The following is a 17,076-nucleotide window of genomic DNA, read 5'->3' on the forward strand; positions in this document are numbered from 1 at the left end:
TTTATATTAAATAGATAATATGATGTCATATGAAAATTTCTAACATAAAAAGTTATACATTAACAAAGTCATTTCCAACCAAATAATTGTCTACTCATAAAATCCTTCATCCTAGTAATTTAAAATGTTATCAACTAATTTTTTTTTTTACAAAATATGAATCTTCAATGTCATAGCAATCTTTCCTGTCCATTTAAGAATTTCCACCAACCTGCAATATCAAATTTGAAAAAAAACTTAGATTAATCATATAGATTAATGTAATCATTGCATATCACTTTATGATTAATGTAAAAGAAAAATGGTTTTCATAGTATATATGCAATTTTCAAAATAACTTACAATTTCATCCAAAGGGATTTGGTTATTTATTGAAGATTGTTGACCTTGAGTTGTAAGCATCATCATGAACTTCTCTTCCCATCGTCTATTCATCTCCTCCATTTTCTTTTTCACTTCTTCTAATTTCTCATTTGCGTCCCTCTTTGCCTCCTCCACCCTTTCATTTGCTTCCTTCCTAGTTGTTTGCACTTGTTTCATAAGTTGTGCTTTAGTTGGTCTACTTCCAAAATATTCGGTAATATTTTTTCCTGGACCATAAACATGCAAATAGCCATTTTTTTCTGGACCAAGGACCTCTTCAAATATTTCATCATCATTCAATAAAATTTGTCCTTCTACTTGTTGTTTTTTAAATCGATCAAACTGTGACTGCAAAACAAATTTTGATCAAAAAGCGCGAAGCTTGATCTGATAACAGAAGAAGTTTGATTAGAAAGCACGAAGCTTGATTTGAGAATAAAAGAAGTTCGATTAGAAAGCACGAAGCTTGATCTGAGAACAAAAGAAGTTCGATCAGAAAGCGCAAAGCTTTATTTAAGAACACCAAGAGTTTGATCAGAAAGCGCGAAGCTTGATTTGAGAATAGAAGAAGTTCGATCAGAAAGCACACAACTTGATCTGAGAACTCAAGATTAGCGATCTAGGCACTCATAAGCTCGATCTAGGTGCTCGGAAGCATGATCTGGCCACTTGGAAGTGCGATCTAAATTATCTGAACGCGTGATCTCAACGATCTTGAATGCGGGATCTGGATGATCTGAGCATGTGATTTGGCCATGTGATATGAGAGCTCTGATGCGTGCGATCTGAGAGCTCTAATGTGTGCGATCTACGATCTGATCACGCGATATGAGAGCTTTGATGCGTGCGATCTGCGATCTAACCACGCGATCTAAATGATCTAATACGTGCGATCTATGATCTGGCCACGCAATCGGAGCGATCTGAGCGTACGGCCTGCGATCTTGCTACGTAATCTAAATGATATGAACGCGTGATCTCTACGATCTTGAACGCATGATCTGGGTGATCTGAGCATGCGATCTACGATCTGGCCACGCAATCTAGGCTATCTGAGCGTACGATCTGTGATCTGGCCACGCGATCTAATTGATCTGAACGCGTGATCTCAATAATCTTGAACGCGCAATCTGGATGATTTGATGCGTGCGATCTACGATTTGGCCACGCGATCTAACTGATCTGAATGCGTGATCTCAATAATCTTGAACACACAATCTGGATGATCTGATGTGTGTGATCTGCGATTTGGCCACGCGATCTAACTGATTTGAACGCATGATCTCAACGATCTTAAACGCGCAATCTAGATGATCTGAGCGTGCGATCTGCGATTTAGCCATGAGATTTGAGAGCTCTGATGCGTGTGATCTGTGATCTAGCTACGCAATCTAAATGATCTGATGCGTGCGATCTGTGATCTGGCCACGCGATCCGGACAATCTGAGTGTGCCATCTGCCATCTAGCCACGTGATCTAAATGATCTGATGCATGCGATCTATGATTTGGCCACGCGATTCAATTTGAGCATGCGATCTATAATCTGGCCACACGATCTAAATGATCTAAACGTGCGATATAAATGACCTGAATGCGTGATCTGGGCTATCTAAGCGTGAGATCTACGATCTGGCCACGCAATCTAGGTGATCTGAGCATGTGATCTACGATCTGGCCACGTGATCTAACTGATCTGAATGCGTGATCTCAACGATCTTGAACGCGTGATCTATATGATCTGAGCGTGCGATCTGTGGTCTGGCCACGTGATTTGAGAGCTCTGATCTAGAACAGACTTCAAATTTTCACATCTGATAACATGAAGATTTTGAGGCTTGCTGGAAAAACATGGAGAGCTGATGTGAATCATGCCCTCCTTTTAGCGCTAAACTGTTGATGCATGATTTTGACACCAACAATTCGCACGTACAAAGTACTAAGCTAACCTAGAAATTACACATGAATGGAAAATGCAATATAGTAAATGGAAGATGATTTTTACCGTGGCTAAGATGCTTAAAGCGAATTCTACGTCCACTGTTCTTTTATTATTCTCTGACTATTTCTATGATATTGCACATAAGGGCATCTCCAACCCACGCCAAAATGGTGCAAAAAACACCAAATGCGTGGTTGCACTCCAACCTACGCTAACAACTGCACCATTTTGGCGCATTACTGTAGCAAAAAAATTTTTTTTTTTTAAATTTTGGTTTTTTTTTTTTTAATTTTGTTAAGTTAATTGGGTATTAAATTTTACACCAAAAATCACACCAAATTGAGTATTTGTATTTAATTTAATTGATTATTATTTATATAATGATATAATTTAAAAAATGATGAAAAATTAAAAATAGAACTTTATTCAATGCAAATATTAAACTACAAATAAAAAATTACACTAATTTAAAACACTAAAATTAAAAGAAATACAACATAAACTAAAATCAACTTTAGTATTCCGGTAGATTAGTTCCAGATCTAGTAAGATCATCAAAATATGAAAAAAACTTGAATAGACAACACATCTTTTTTTTTTTTGTATCATTTTATATTATGTAATGTTTTTCTATATTAAATGTAATATTTATTTGATTAAATAAATGCTTAATTCATTATAAATTAGTATAATTTTCAAATAATTATTATTAATAAAAATATCATTCCCAATATTTATTATATATACAAAAATGAGCAATAGATTAATTGTTGATTTACAATAAAAGAAAAAAAGAATATTCTAAAGAATATCTAAGAATATTCTTTTTGGTGCAATATTTGGTGTTGTGGGTTGGAGATGGAATAGTGTTTTGCACCAAATTTTGCACCAATTTGGTGCAATTTTGCACCAAATTGGTGCAATGGGTTGGAGATGGTCTAAGCATCAAAATGAGAAAAGCTTTGTTTATAGCGAAAAATAATGAAGCTCAAATCTATGCCAAGCTCTCATCGCCCAACCTCTCCTTTCATGAAGAGATATATGTGCCCATTTATACTTTTGAGGTCAATGTAATGAGTGCTTTTGCAAGTTGCCTTGACACATGGAGAGTTCTCATTCATCCGAATCCTTTATTTTGATAAAGGTGGGACAACTGTTATACAATATTTTTGAGGCGGTTTGGGTTTGACAGCTAATACATTTTGTCTTTTAGCTAGAGCTGACATCGGTGTGACTTTTTAGGCACACAGATAAAATGGTTTCAGCCGGACTGTCTTGCATCGAGTTGAAACTTCTTACACTAAGATTGGAAACCTTGTTAACTTAACCCATTTAAGATTGGAAGAAAACTTCTTAGCTGGTAGTATTCCTGAAGTTATTGGGAGGCTCTAGAATCCTGAAGGATTGCATTTGAATGCCAACAAGTTTTCAGGTTCAAATTTCCTTCTCCATTGGTAATCTGACTACATTAACAAAGCTTTTTATGGGAGATATAAATTGAGGGAGGCATTCCTCCAAGTCTTGGATTGCCAAAAATTGCAAGTACCAAATTTATCTAGTAATAATCGGAATGGTTCCATACCCAAAGAAGTTATCGGTCTTTCTTCCCTTTCAATTTATTTGGTTGTCTAATAATCTTTTAACTGATTCACTACCAATTGAAGTGGGTAACTTGAAAAATCTTCTTGAGTTGGATATGTTGAATAACAAATTATTCTGAGAAATTCCTGAAGCCTTGATAGTTGTACTAGTTTGGAGGTTGTTTTGAAGGGACAATTCCTCAATCTGGAAGTTTAAGAGTTTAGACAAATAGATCTTTCCAAAACTATTTGCCTGGTCTTATTCTTAAAATTTATCAAATTTTATCTCTCAAGTATCTCACTATTTAATGTGATAAATGTGATGGTTAACCACTACTATGTGGCCTGATCTAAAAAAGCAAAGGAGGCTAAGTTATATGGTCTCCTGAATTCGAATCTCCTCGGCTGCTAATAGGGATAGTATTGGAGCTTTTATCTGGTCGATAGTTCCAGGGTCTCGAGAATAGTTGAGGTTCGTGCAAGCTGACCCGACACCCTCAGTCATTAAAAAATAAAATGTGATGGTGAAGTACCCAAAGAAGGATATTTGCAAGCCCAAGAGCCAATATTTCACTTGTAAAAAATGATAACTTTGTAGGGGTATCTCACAACTACTTTTACCAGCATGCTCTAGAAAGAGTATGTTAGTTCACAACCCTCGACGTGACCTCATCATTATTAACTCACAAAAATAACAGGCAGGACTCATACAAGTCGGTAGGACCTATTTACTAACTGATCAATAATGAACACCAGGTTAAAAATTGTGAGATTAAATTATGGTGTATATTACTCCACTAAAAAAAGCATCCTAGCTACAAAGTAGAAGTTATTCTTCCATCAAGTTCTTTTGTTTTATATTACATGATGAAATCTTCAAGGAAAGGTTCCACCTTATCTTCATCTTGGTGATGATATGACAACGCATGTTGATGCTGGTAACTTCGGATTGGTAGTTCCTTTTCGAGGCATCTGATAACAACTTCCAAAATCAAATAATGTCAGCTCGTTTTCTAGGTATAATTCTTTTTAAAATCATTCTTGAATTAGTTCAAGAATACCATTTCTCCTACTGAGACTCTTAATAAAAATTTTAAAAATAATTACATTCGTTATCTAAATAACCTTATTTTAATGTTTGGGCGCTCCACCCCGATTTTATTGCACTTAGTTTCAATGTTGATATCCTAGTGACCAATTTTACAAATTGTACGGTACATAGATGGTCATGTTTCCAAGCTCCAAGACACTGTATAGGATATATTGTTGTTTTTTTAGTGCAAGTGCTATTTTACACTCACCCGAATGCTTTGCAAATTGCAATGCAATATACAGTATATAACAATATATATATTAATTTTTTTTTTAATTGGACTAGTTTAAGTGCATTTCACATATCCTACTAAGTGAATGACCAGACAAATATTCTTAGTGATCACCCTGTTAATACATAAGAGACTCAAATTGAGAAACTCATGTTGATTCTTTTACTCATTTAGTGTCAGGCCATCTAGTATAATTAATATTTATGATTTATACGCACTGATGCAAATATTCTAATAAATGATTGGACATTTTTTTAACTTGTTATTAATTATTATATATATATTATTATATTATCATTTTCAATAATACTATGTGCACTAATTATTTTTGCTAATCCAGTATTAACATTAAAATTTAAATTTTTTTATTCAAATTTTAATGTTAGTACTTGATTACAAATGATCGGTATGCATATAGCATTGCCTATAATTTTATATAAAGTTTTTATACACAATTTGTATACATGATATTATATAATATATATTATATGTAAACAGTAAACACTACACGACAATATTATCTTTTGAACCCATAAAATCAGATAATTAGAAACAGTAAAATCAGATTAAAAAAAAGAAAACCAAAAAAACAACTATCAAATAAGACAAAACCCCCCACACAATAGATAAAAGAAAAAGAAACCACATGAACAAAAACTTCCTTACTCGAATCAACTTTCAAAACCCAAGAATCAACCCACATGGGCGAGATTCGAAGAAGAGAAAGAAACTGAGGAACTCTGAGGCTGACGTGGCGACGGCTGTTTAACGGAGTGTGAGGCAGCGGACGGTGGCTGCCCTTTAGAGTGCGTTTGTTACTAGACCAGATTGTGATTGGTTAGTGAGTCCCAACAAGAGGTGAGATGGAAACGGCGTCTTCTTCTTCTTCTTCTTTGAACAAGAAGAAGAAGGGCGTTGGGGTGGATGAATGGCTTAGAGGTGGTGCTACGTGATTCACAATGCTCTTTCAAAGAATCTTGGCCAGTCATTTGCAGAACCCCTTGCCTTTGCCTCCTGTTAATGATCTCACTTGCATTGTCCCGGATCCCCCAGCGTATTGGCCGAGAAATCGCCCGGTATAACCTTTGTTTTATTCTTTTTTTTAGAGTTTCTTTTTTTCTTTTTTTTTTTTTTTTTGGGTAAATTGGCTTATACTGTAAACTTTTAAATTCTATAGGAGGGTGTAATTTTCTACCTATTTTGTAATTGAGACGTTTTGTAGTTGAGTAAAATTCAGTGGGAGTCAGTGAAATTTATGACATTTTGTGTTAATTGAGGAGCTATTTGAGGATTTTTGGTTAAAAAAGTTACACTGGCCGAGAATCGTCCGTATAACCTTGTTATTTTATTTACTCGTTTTGTTATAATTTTTTTTGGGTAAATTACGATTATACTTTAAATATTTGAAGTTTTATTTTTTGTACCCGTTACAAAATTTAAGGAGGTTTCTATTTTCTACCTTTTTGTAAGTGAGATGGTTTGTAGTTGAGTAATATTCAGGAGTTTTATGAATTTTTTTGAAGTTTTGTAAGAATTGGAGGTATATGAGGATTTTCTGGTAAATTTTATTTAGATTCTTGAATTTCCAGTAAATACATTTTGACATGTTTAGTTTGGATAATTTGTGATTGGTGTTCAAGTTTTTTCGCCATTATTAGGATTGAAAGAAGTTTCGGCTAATGTTGAAATGAGATGGTTTTAAAATAGAGAAAACTTAAGGGAGATTAATGAAATTTATGAAATTTTGTGAAAGGAGGAGGAGTATTTGAGGATTTTGGAGGATGTTTCTGATGATATTAATGATTTTATCAATGATGTTTTCTGTTAGTATTTGCTAGACTGAGTAACTATGGTTTGTTATCAGAGCAACCTAGGGAAGTTTAATGATTTTTTCTGAAAATGGGGGGGATATTTGAGATTTTAGGGGTTTTTATGTTGATTTTAATGATTTTAGAGAGTAATGAAGTTTTACTCTTTTGCTTAATTATAATGGGCTTGTGTACTCTTAATCAACAGGCAATTGGGGAATCAGGGGCTCATGTTGTTATGGCAGTGAGGAATGTGAAGGCAGTCGGAGTTGATCCAGAAATGGCAGGAGGAATGGACTGGAAGAGGCCCTCCTCTCAATATGAGGTATCTCCTAAATTATAACGATTGTGGCTTTATTTCTATGCAAATTTGTTAATTTTTTCTACAAGTGTCTTTAGTTGAAACATAGCACCCGAAGGCATTTCTATGTTTTCTTTTTTGGTTCATTTTTTGCCCATCCAGAGATGCATTTTGGGAGTGCTTTTGTGGAAGTGGTCTGAGTAAAAGTTGTTTTGATAAAAGCACCTAGAACCCCTTTTTGAAGAAATATTTATCAAAATATTGCTTAAAAGCACTTGACACAGATTAAAAAATGCTTATTAGAAAAATCACATTTCAAGTATTTGTCCAAGACGCCGTGCAGTTGATCCAAAAGACAGTTTGTTTGTTTGAGCAAACCATTACATATAGACACAAATTGCTTGTGACTTTTAAATGCCCCTTAAGGACAATAGAGGGTTTGAGATTTGTGTCCATAATGCTGGCTGTTGAATATATCTTTTCTAGGTATTACATTGTTATTCATTTTAACATTTCATTAAAGATAGTTGACATGATATATGTCTCCTCAAGGTGAGGGAGCTTGATCTACTCTCCTTGGACTCTGTTGTGAGATTTGCTGATGCATGAATGCACGTTTAGGACCTTGCATGTTCTTATCAATAAGCTGGATTTTCCATTGAGGTTTGTGTTTCTCAGTCATTCAATAGGTGTAACTCTACTTCCTTCTTGATGTTTCCCATCTTGATGCTATATGGGTTTTTATTATATTGTGTTATAACTTTCTGGTTTGCTCTTCTATCATTATTATTCATAGTGTAGTAAATAGTTTGCTTTTGGCATGCTTTTATTTGGAGGTTACGCGGTATCTTTAATGTCAAACACTTAGGTTGTGCTTGTCTTATGAAAATGTATTATTTCTACAATATGTTATTTGACTGCCAAAACTAAAGTGTAATGTGTGTTTCATTTATAAAATCTTACTTTAGTAGTCAAACTATGATGTTGTGAATAAATGATACAATGATGTGATAGTTGCATTAGAGATTGGTTGAAAAATTTAGCATAGATGAAATGGAGTACTATAAGCTTGATTGATATTATTGTTGTGTTAAAAGTCTTGGAGATGCTATCATGAACTTTTAAATTGGATTGATTAGTTTTTTCCTTTCCTTTTAAAAATTAAACTTGTGACTACAATAGTTTTTTTTCTTATCCTTTGTTTATTCATCAGAATGAAAAGAATTTTGGGGCATAGAAGGTCGGTTACATACTCTGCTTTGATATGGGCCTTTTATTCTTTTGGACTGCATTCTTTGGCATTCCATATGTTTCTCGCTCTGTTTACACTTCAAAGTTTGTCTAGGTGTGTTTTGAATACAAATTTCTATCTTTCTTCCTTTCTTGACGATATTATCATACTTCTAACTCAGTTTGATTGTCTACCAAATGCCTGGCCATCTATGTTGAGTCATTTAGTTCATGTTGATCTGAAATCAAAAGTTTGCTTTTGATTCCTAAAACATATTGAAGCTTCAATTTTCTTCTTGTTATAATTTACATGGACGAATAAATATTTTTCTGTTGATGTAATTTACATGTTATCTGTGTTTTCTTTTATTCTTTTATCATTTAGGCTGTGATGCCATAATATCTACTTTTAGGGTTTTTTTGGAGAATTTCATGTAAAATGAAATTGAGCACTTTACTTGTTTTTATTTAATATTTAAAAATGAAATAGAAGCTTCCCCACTTATAAAGTTTGTGCCCTAAAATAATATCCTGATCTTAATAAGTTTGACTATTTCTCTCTCACCCTTGCCTAGTATTGTTTCTTTTAGCCAATATTAACTGATTATATGATAATGACCATTATCTACATATTCCCTTTATCCTTATATCATCGGAATATTTTCCCTCTCTTCAGTGCAGACTTATTGTCTATTTATTATTATTTTTCCAATTTCTTCATATAGTTGGTACTATCTTTTCCTCACAATCTCTGCTGTTGTAAAATTTTGTGTTTTGCAGCTTTCTAGGTATTACGAACATTTTGGTGTATCCTACTGGATGGATTTTTATTTTTTTGGGAAACCATATAAGCTATTGCAATAACAAGATGTTTTTAACTTCCATTGTGTTATATACAACATTTAGTATCATTTACTGTTTGCTTTGATCTGCTGTGTCCAGAACCACAAAAATTTTCAAAGATGGGCATGAAGAACACATGCAAGTGAATCATCTGGCTCCAGCCTGCTTTCAGTTTTGCTTTTGCCATCCCTTATAGAGGCTCCCAAGTCGAATAGTTAATGTGAATTCTGTTGTAAGTTACATTTGACATTTTTCTCGTATGTGTTTTATTATTATTAAACAAAAGAAAAGAAAAGAAAAAAATGTTATATTCCTATTTGTCCATTATATCTATCAAGCTTTAGTAATATTGGGAATAACATTTAAAATTAAAAAAAAATATTGAGCTGGGGACTGACCATGAAATGATGATATCTGGAGGGGCAGACTTAGACTTAGTATTGTTTAGTTGCTGTATGAAAACTTGAAATTGGGGGCAAGAAATTTTGCATGCCATTGAATGATCAAAGAAGATATTAGGGTGTGCTTATCTCCTGATCGGTGGATTATTTTGCAAAAACAGTCAGCATGTATCAACCATTTTTTCAAATAGTGCCCTTTGCTTGGCAACTAGGACTGAGCCTCAAATCTTATGTGGACAGGGCTCTTCTTCCGCTTATCTTTAATCATTGGCAGAGTTATTGCCTCTGAGAGAAGTAGGAAAGTAAGTGGGATGGATTGTGTAGTTTGGCCACTCTCAGGTTTATTTGTTTGAGTGTATAGTGAGATGTCCTTTTTTTGTTTCTGTTCTTATCTCCTCCCGCCCTCCACCACCCCAACCACCAAAGAGAAATGTGCCTTTTCTTTCTTCTATCTTTCTTTCTTTTTCTTTCTTTTTTTTTTGGATACATCACAATGGGGACATTGAAAAGAATTGTAAAGCTTTTGAGGTTTTAGAGAATCCTATTTTTTCTATGATGTCTGGTAGTCTAGCAACCTTTTATTTTTTGTTTTTCGATTTTATTGCACTGCTGTTCTATAATTTGTTTATATGTTAGATTTTAGAGCTTTACTTTTCAATTCTATTGTTTGTGCTCTCTTGTATCTTCCTGTGATGGATGCTCCTCCTTTTGTACTTTTGGACTTTCTAATAAGATTGGATATAACAAGAACATAAATTATACGTAATAAGAGTTGAAGTAAGAGTGTGGATCTTCACATTACAAAAGATTGCCTTCTGTGTGGATGATCATTTGATTGGTTCCTGGTTTCACCTTTTCTTCTTTTTTGCAATGTTTAAGCTAGTTTTCTAATGTTCCCTTATCTCTTTTTCTTTCCTTGACATGTTTCCCTTTCTACTTGTACATAGGTTGAGCTTCTCATTAGTTCTCATTGTTATTGGCATCTGGAAAAGAGAGAATGAATTTCTCTATGTAATGTAATAATGCAGTAGTAGTTGATTAACCATATCGCGGGTATCCGCTCATACTTTAATCATCTGACTGTTATCGTGTTGTCTGAAAATACTGTCCCCTCTTTTTCTTGTAGATGCATTATGTTGGCTTTGTTGACCCAGAAGACATGAACGTTGTTTCTGGGAAGAAAAATTTACAAGCTTATTGGGATACACAAGCAGCAAGCTAGCACAGGTGCGGTTAAATCAATATTTAATACTTTCACAAATTTGAATACCTGAAATTAGTGTTGCTTTACATTTTATTTCATGTATTTGGCATATCTGGCAACTTTATTGGGATGATCGGAGAAAATATCACAGCTTGTTTTCTGTTAAATGTCTGTACATAATTTACTAAATAATTCAGCTTATTTAATGATTACATGATAATGTTAAAGTCATTATTATTATATTGTACTTAGTCATTGAGTAATCATACTTTATTTTTGGTAGGAAACAAAGAGATTATTAATAACTTGAAGAATAAGCTGTCCACCAGTGTCCACCACAGAAAACAAGTCCATCTATTAGGAGGGTCTGTAGCTTACAAAGACAAAATATCTTGAAAGTCTTTTGAAACAAATAGTGCCAGATTCAGCTGAAAACCACTTGCCAATAGAATTGAATTAAGAGAAACCAAAAATCTTGAAAGTCTTGAAACAAAACCCATAGTGATGCTAAGAGCTTTTCTGTCTTATTAATACTGATTTATTCCCATCTACTGTCTTCAAATAACCTTTTATTTTTTCACCTCTAGCTGACCATGAATAGCTAGAATCAGAAACTCTAAGGGCTTAGGCCTTTTTTTCACATTCCAAAACAGCAATATTCACATGAGTCTGATTATTCGTTTATAGCATTTGAACAAAGATTTGTTTTGGACTCCCTACTTAAATAAATGTCAGTAACTGAAACTTGACGGCAGTGAATTTTGAATAATATTATATTTCTCCATGGGTGTGCACATGTTTTAGCAACTATTAGAACTTGTCCATTTAAGTTCTAGACGCTAAGTTGCTGTAATAGTTTGTATTTTGTTTATCTAGTTTATGCTCTCTGCTTTTCCATTTTTTTTTCTTGACATCTGCTGTAGTCTGATTATCATTAGGATGTAGAGTCCTGAATGGCTTTCCATCACCTAGAAAAACAACAAATTTCATATCTTGTATTACTTATTTTCTGCATTGTTTGGAAGGAATAGCCATCTGACAGACTTCAGTTGCTTCTCGATTATGTTTAGTAGTCTCCTTCAAAACGACTGCCTGCTGAATCTGCATAAATGTATTATGTGTGTCTCCTGGAATTGTCCACACGAATGTTGTAAGTCTCTTGTTGCCTTCCAGTTGCCTGTTGCCTTCTTATCTTGACAAAGTGGTGACATGAAAGCATGTTTCTCCACACGTATGTTCCTCAACATGAACTATATTCATCTCATATCAGGAAACTTGTTCAATTACTGCTTTGGAGAAGTTGTAGGACGATAAATGATATAATATCCTTTGACAGAAGAAAAAACTGTCGATATGAGTTTTCCTTGAAGATTGTGGCATGCGAACTTTCATTGACATTTTAAAGTTAAACTCTTGTAATTCTCTGGACATCTTACTATCCTGTTTAAATATTGTGCAGCTTCTAGCTAGAAGCTCAAAGTTCGAATTTAAATATCATCTGAATATTAAATGTTAATGTAACCACATTTAATATTCAGCAATGAGAGATCTAATTAAGTGATTTATTTAGACTCAGATTTCCAGTAGAAATATTTTGAAACTAGATTGATCTATTTTAATCTTTTGGTTCTGTCTTAATCAAATGCAGGCAAGGGATCTTTCAAATTGTGCAAGCTGCTTATCATCTTATACCATATTTCATCTTTAGTCCGCAAGAAGGTGAGTCTTTTCAAATGCTAGTGCCACTTTCTTGTTTTCTTAGTTGCATGAGTAATGAAACAACTTTTCTCAAGCATTATTTTTTCATCAGACATCAATGCCTTTGACATCTTTCTCAGCTTCAAATCTATTCTAGCAATTGCATAACTAGATGACATATTCTTCTTCTCTTTCTTGGCCCTTTCATACTGATCTTGTCGATCGTCGGGAAACCCTTATCTATAAAATTTACAGAAAACTAGCCAGCTAAATTGTGGTGGAAGAGTGTTTATTATTTCTTTAAGTAGAAAAAATATGTGAAAGGAAGTAAACAGCTAAATTTGGTATGATTTTCAATAAATGTAGGTTCGAGGAACACTTTTTTCAGCCACTGATCCTCAGATTCCAGAGTACTGTGACTTTTTGAGAGCGGATGATTGGCCTGTTTGCGCATTCATACTCAAGATTGCCGTCCAACAAATCCTTCCGAGGAAGCACACACACGTTGAAACTTCTTATAAAGTGTGGGAAAGACATTAGAGATGATTGGCCTGCCGTCCGATGCTGTTGAGAAGCTGATAGAAGGTGAAGAAGTCAAATGCAAGTATGGGACTCACAGGAAGCTGCTCTTCCCACTAAGGACCAACACAAAATGCTCATCCAAGTTTCAAATCAACCCGTTCCAGGTCTTCGTTCCAATGGGTACATTATTGGATTAATAGAGCAATCCATTCTTTATCATACAAACTTTTATCTTAACCAATGACTATGATGAGTCAAAGTTGGCATACGTTGCTCATGTGATAGATCTCTTAAAGAGTTGGGGAGTTATGTTATGACCATAGTGGCTAATGATACTCATACTTATAATAGTTTCAATATTTTGTGTGTTTAAATTTAGGAATGCAATGTTGGATTTGATGCATTGCTCTACTCATTTATGAATCAGTGTATCATGATAAGACTCGAACATTTGTTTTCTTTGACAAAGTTTAGCTTCTATTCTTGTAATGCTTTATTGACTTGCAGAGTCATTGCATAATGTTTTAGGTAACCCATTTTCCACTTAATGTGTATTTGAATATGTATTTTTTTAATGGTAAGCTGTGTAATTAATTATATAAAATATTATAGAATAAAATTGGTCAATTAGTCTTCGGGGCCGTTGATAATTGATGACTGGAAAATCTGTCTAGGGATGTCGGTTTTTTAGGCCCGCCTAGAATCGGGCCCAGACTTGGTGTATGCAGGGTGGGTATTACCTGGCTCGGTTATTAAAAAAGTGGTTTTATTTTAGTTCAATTCATTATCTTCTAGTCTTAATAATAATAAAAAATTATTTTAAAAACTATTTACAAATATATATTTAGAAAGAGATTGACTGATTGAGTGGGGCTTAATTTGTTTTTTTTGTTTTTCTTTAATTTAATTTTATTGAGACCAAGAGAAGATAGCAAGCTAAATTGTAAATTTGGGTTTTAATATGCGTCGATGTAGTTTTTCCAAACAATTTATTCCTATTTATCATTGATTTCACAACAAAAGGTATTTTTAATTTCAAATGTATTAATTACACTTTATAATTGTGTTCTTAGTTTCATTATTAGTATATTTGAAGTATCATAGAATTTTTGTATTATTTAAAAAAAAAGATTTTCAAATACACACAGGTCAAATTTATGGATAACAGAAATTAAAAAAGAAAAAAACGAAAGCAATGAAGTTTGAACATGAAAACACAGAGCAATAAAGCATAGAAACAGAGCTAATGAAAATACAAAGTTTACACATCTATAAAACAGAGCAAATTAAATCACACCAACTCAAAACAAGCAATCAAGAACAATGCAACATGTTTGATGAAGAGAGAATTGTAATCAATTCTCATCTCCTCCTTAGACTGAGAAATGAGTCTCTGATAGCTTCAGATTGTGTGACTACATCATTCATTTTCTCGCCTCTCTTGGAGATGTTGTGGAACACATGAGTCCAATCCTCAGCACTAGAACCAGGAATTCTTCCATTTTCTTTTTATTATTCCTTTGAGTTTCAAAGTTTCTCATCATGGTTTCTTCAACTCCATCATCTTCATTTTCTTCTTCAAAGAGTAGTGATGGGTCAACAATGTCCATAACATGGTTTGGAAAAGCCATTGAAACAAAGTTATGAATGTTCAAGTCATCTTTAAACATTTCATCTGTAGGTCTTTTACCTGTAAACATCTCCAACAACAATATACCATAACTGTATATGTCTCCGAGCCTGGAAACATGACCATCCATGTATTCTACAATGTATGAAATTAGAGTCAACACATGTCAATATATATAAAAGAAATTGATACTTAAAATTAAAATTTCAAGCAAAAAAAATTTACATTGTTTACTATTATATGAATAATATAAAAATGACAAAATAATTATATATTATCTTATGTGTTCAACATTTCAAGAGACTTGAACCTTTTTTTTTTTAACAAAAAATAGAATTAAATCTATAGAAATTTTACAAATTAAATAGTAGTTAAATATAAAAAAAAGAAATGAGTTTAAGTATTTATTACTAAAGAATCTAAATATAAAGAGCAAAAGAAAAAAAAAATGGTAATTGAATTAGCAAGTTATAGCATTTTCCAATATTGTAATATAAAGCTCTGTTTTGTGTACAAATTTCGTACTTCTTAATGGTCTGTATAATCTTGAATTATTGATGGAACAGAACATGAATATACAAATAAGCATAGTCAATAATTTAATCTAGTGGTGGAAGAGATATAACAGTAGTAAAATTAATAAATTTTTTAATTAAAATTGTAATATTGATTATACTTTATGTAATTTAATTATTTGATATTGTTATAAATGTTTTTGACATGTTTTCATATTTTGAAAGATTTAAATAATAATAAAGTTATTATGGCCAAAGAAATCAATTTTAGATGTTGCAATTATTCATGAAGAATAATTTATAATAATAATTAAAATGAGAAATTTTATAGAGTTCTTGGACTTTTAAAGGGAAAAATTTGAATCAATGATAAAGTATTGAGAAAATGAAATGACACTATTCATAAAAACTACTTATACTGTATTACACGTGTATTTTCAGAGTATAATAAAATAATAAATAGTGAGAAAAATGCGATAAATTTATGATAATAATTAGATTGAGAAATGTTGTATTTAATTAAGCGAAGGTTAAGACCCCAAGAATTTCTTAAAAATAAAATGATAATCAAGAACTAAAATTCAAATATACTTTTGAGAAAAAAAAAAAAAATTAATACCTGGAGGGATGTAGCCAAAAGAACCTCTTAGAGCAACTGATGTTATTTGACTTTGCAAGGCATTATTTGATGATTCAAAAAGGAACTTCGACAATCCAAAGTCGCCAACATGGGCTGTCATATCTTCATCAAGTAGCACGTTGCTTGGCTTGAGGTCACAATGCACAATTGGAGTCTCACAATGGTGATGGAGATAATCAAAAGCAAAGGCAACATCAATTGCCACATTTAGTCTCTGCATAAGGGTCAAGTTCTTGATTCCAACAGGTTGCTCGTTAGGAACCGGATGTAGCCAGTTGTCCAAACTTCCATTAGACATGAACTCAAAAACAAGACTTTTAAAGTCGTTACCTTCATAATCAACACTTGAGCAAACAGTTATGATCTTGAGGATGTTACGATGTCGTATGCTTTTCAAAGCATTGCATTCATCAATGAAACTTTTCAAGGCTCTTTGATGTTGAACTTTTAACACCTTAATTGCAACAATTTTTCCATCACCGGAAAGAGTACCTTTGTAGACAGAACCACAACTACCCACACCGAGCAAATTTTCATTGGAAAAGTTATCAGTTGATTTTAAAATGTCAGAGTAAGACAAACATAATTGGCTTTCGATCGAAGATGTAGTGGAACTTGTCCGTGAAGATTTCTTTTTGTAATATAAAACAAAAGAAATCACTAGCAGAGTTGCAACTGTAACACCAATAATTATTGAGATTACTACTCTTTTATTAATATGCTTTTTAGAAGCTTTTGTTGAGCATACATTTAAAAGTAGTTCTGGAACACCGCCACAAAGCTTTTCATTTCCAATAAGTGAAATATTGGCACTTGCATTTGCAAATATCCCTTCCTTGGGTACTTCACCTTCAAGCTTATTATACGAAAGATTGAGATACTTGAGAAACAAAAATTGGCCGAAAAATTCAGGAATTTGGCCAGATAAATTGTTCCAAGAAAGATCCAATTCCTCTAAACCTCTTAAACTTTTCAAAGATTCAGGAATAGTCCCTCCAAACATGTTACTTCCCAAGTACAGACGTTCCAAACTTGCACAACTACCAAGGCTACTAGGAATTTCACCTGATAATTTG

General features: G+C 33.1%; 1 protein-coding gene across 1 annotated transcript; it reads right to left on the minus strand.

The window, feature by feature from the left end:
- Window positions 1-14,639: 14,639 nt before the first annotated feature.
- Window positions 14,640-17,003, minus strand: LOC116109430 (probable LRR receptor-like serine/threonine-protein kinase At3g47570). The gene is made up of 2 exons (XM_031395643.1): window positions 15,980-17,003; window positions 14,640-14,980 (listed from the first exon to the last, which is right to left on the minus strand). Exons 1-2 carry the CDS (start codon window positions 17,001-17,003, stop codon window positions 14,640-14,642), a joined length of 1,365 nt encoding a protein of 454 aa, XP_031251503.1.
- Window positions 17,004-17,076: the final 73 nt, after the last annotated feature.

The sequence above is a fragment of the Pistacia vera genome, unplaced genomic scaffold (assembly GCF_008641045.1).
Source record: "Pistacia vera cultivar Batoury unplaced genomic scaffold, PisVer_v2 Contig58, whole genome shotgun sequence".
Taxonomy (NCBI): Eukaryota; Viridiplantae; Streptophyta; class Magnoliopsida; order Sapindales; family Anacardiaceae; genus Pistacia; species Pistacia vera.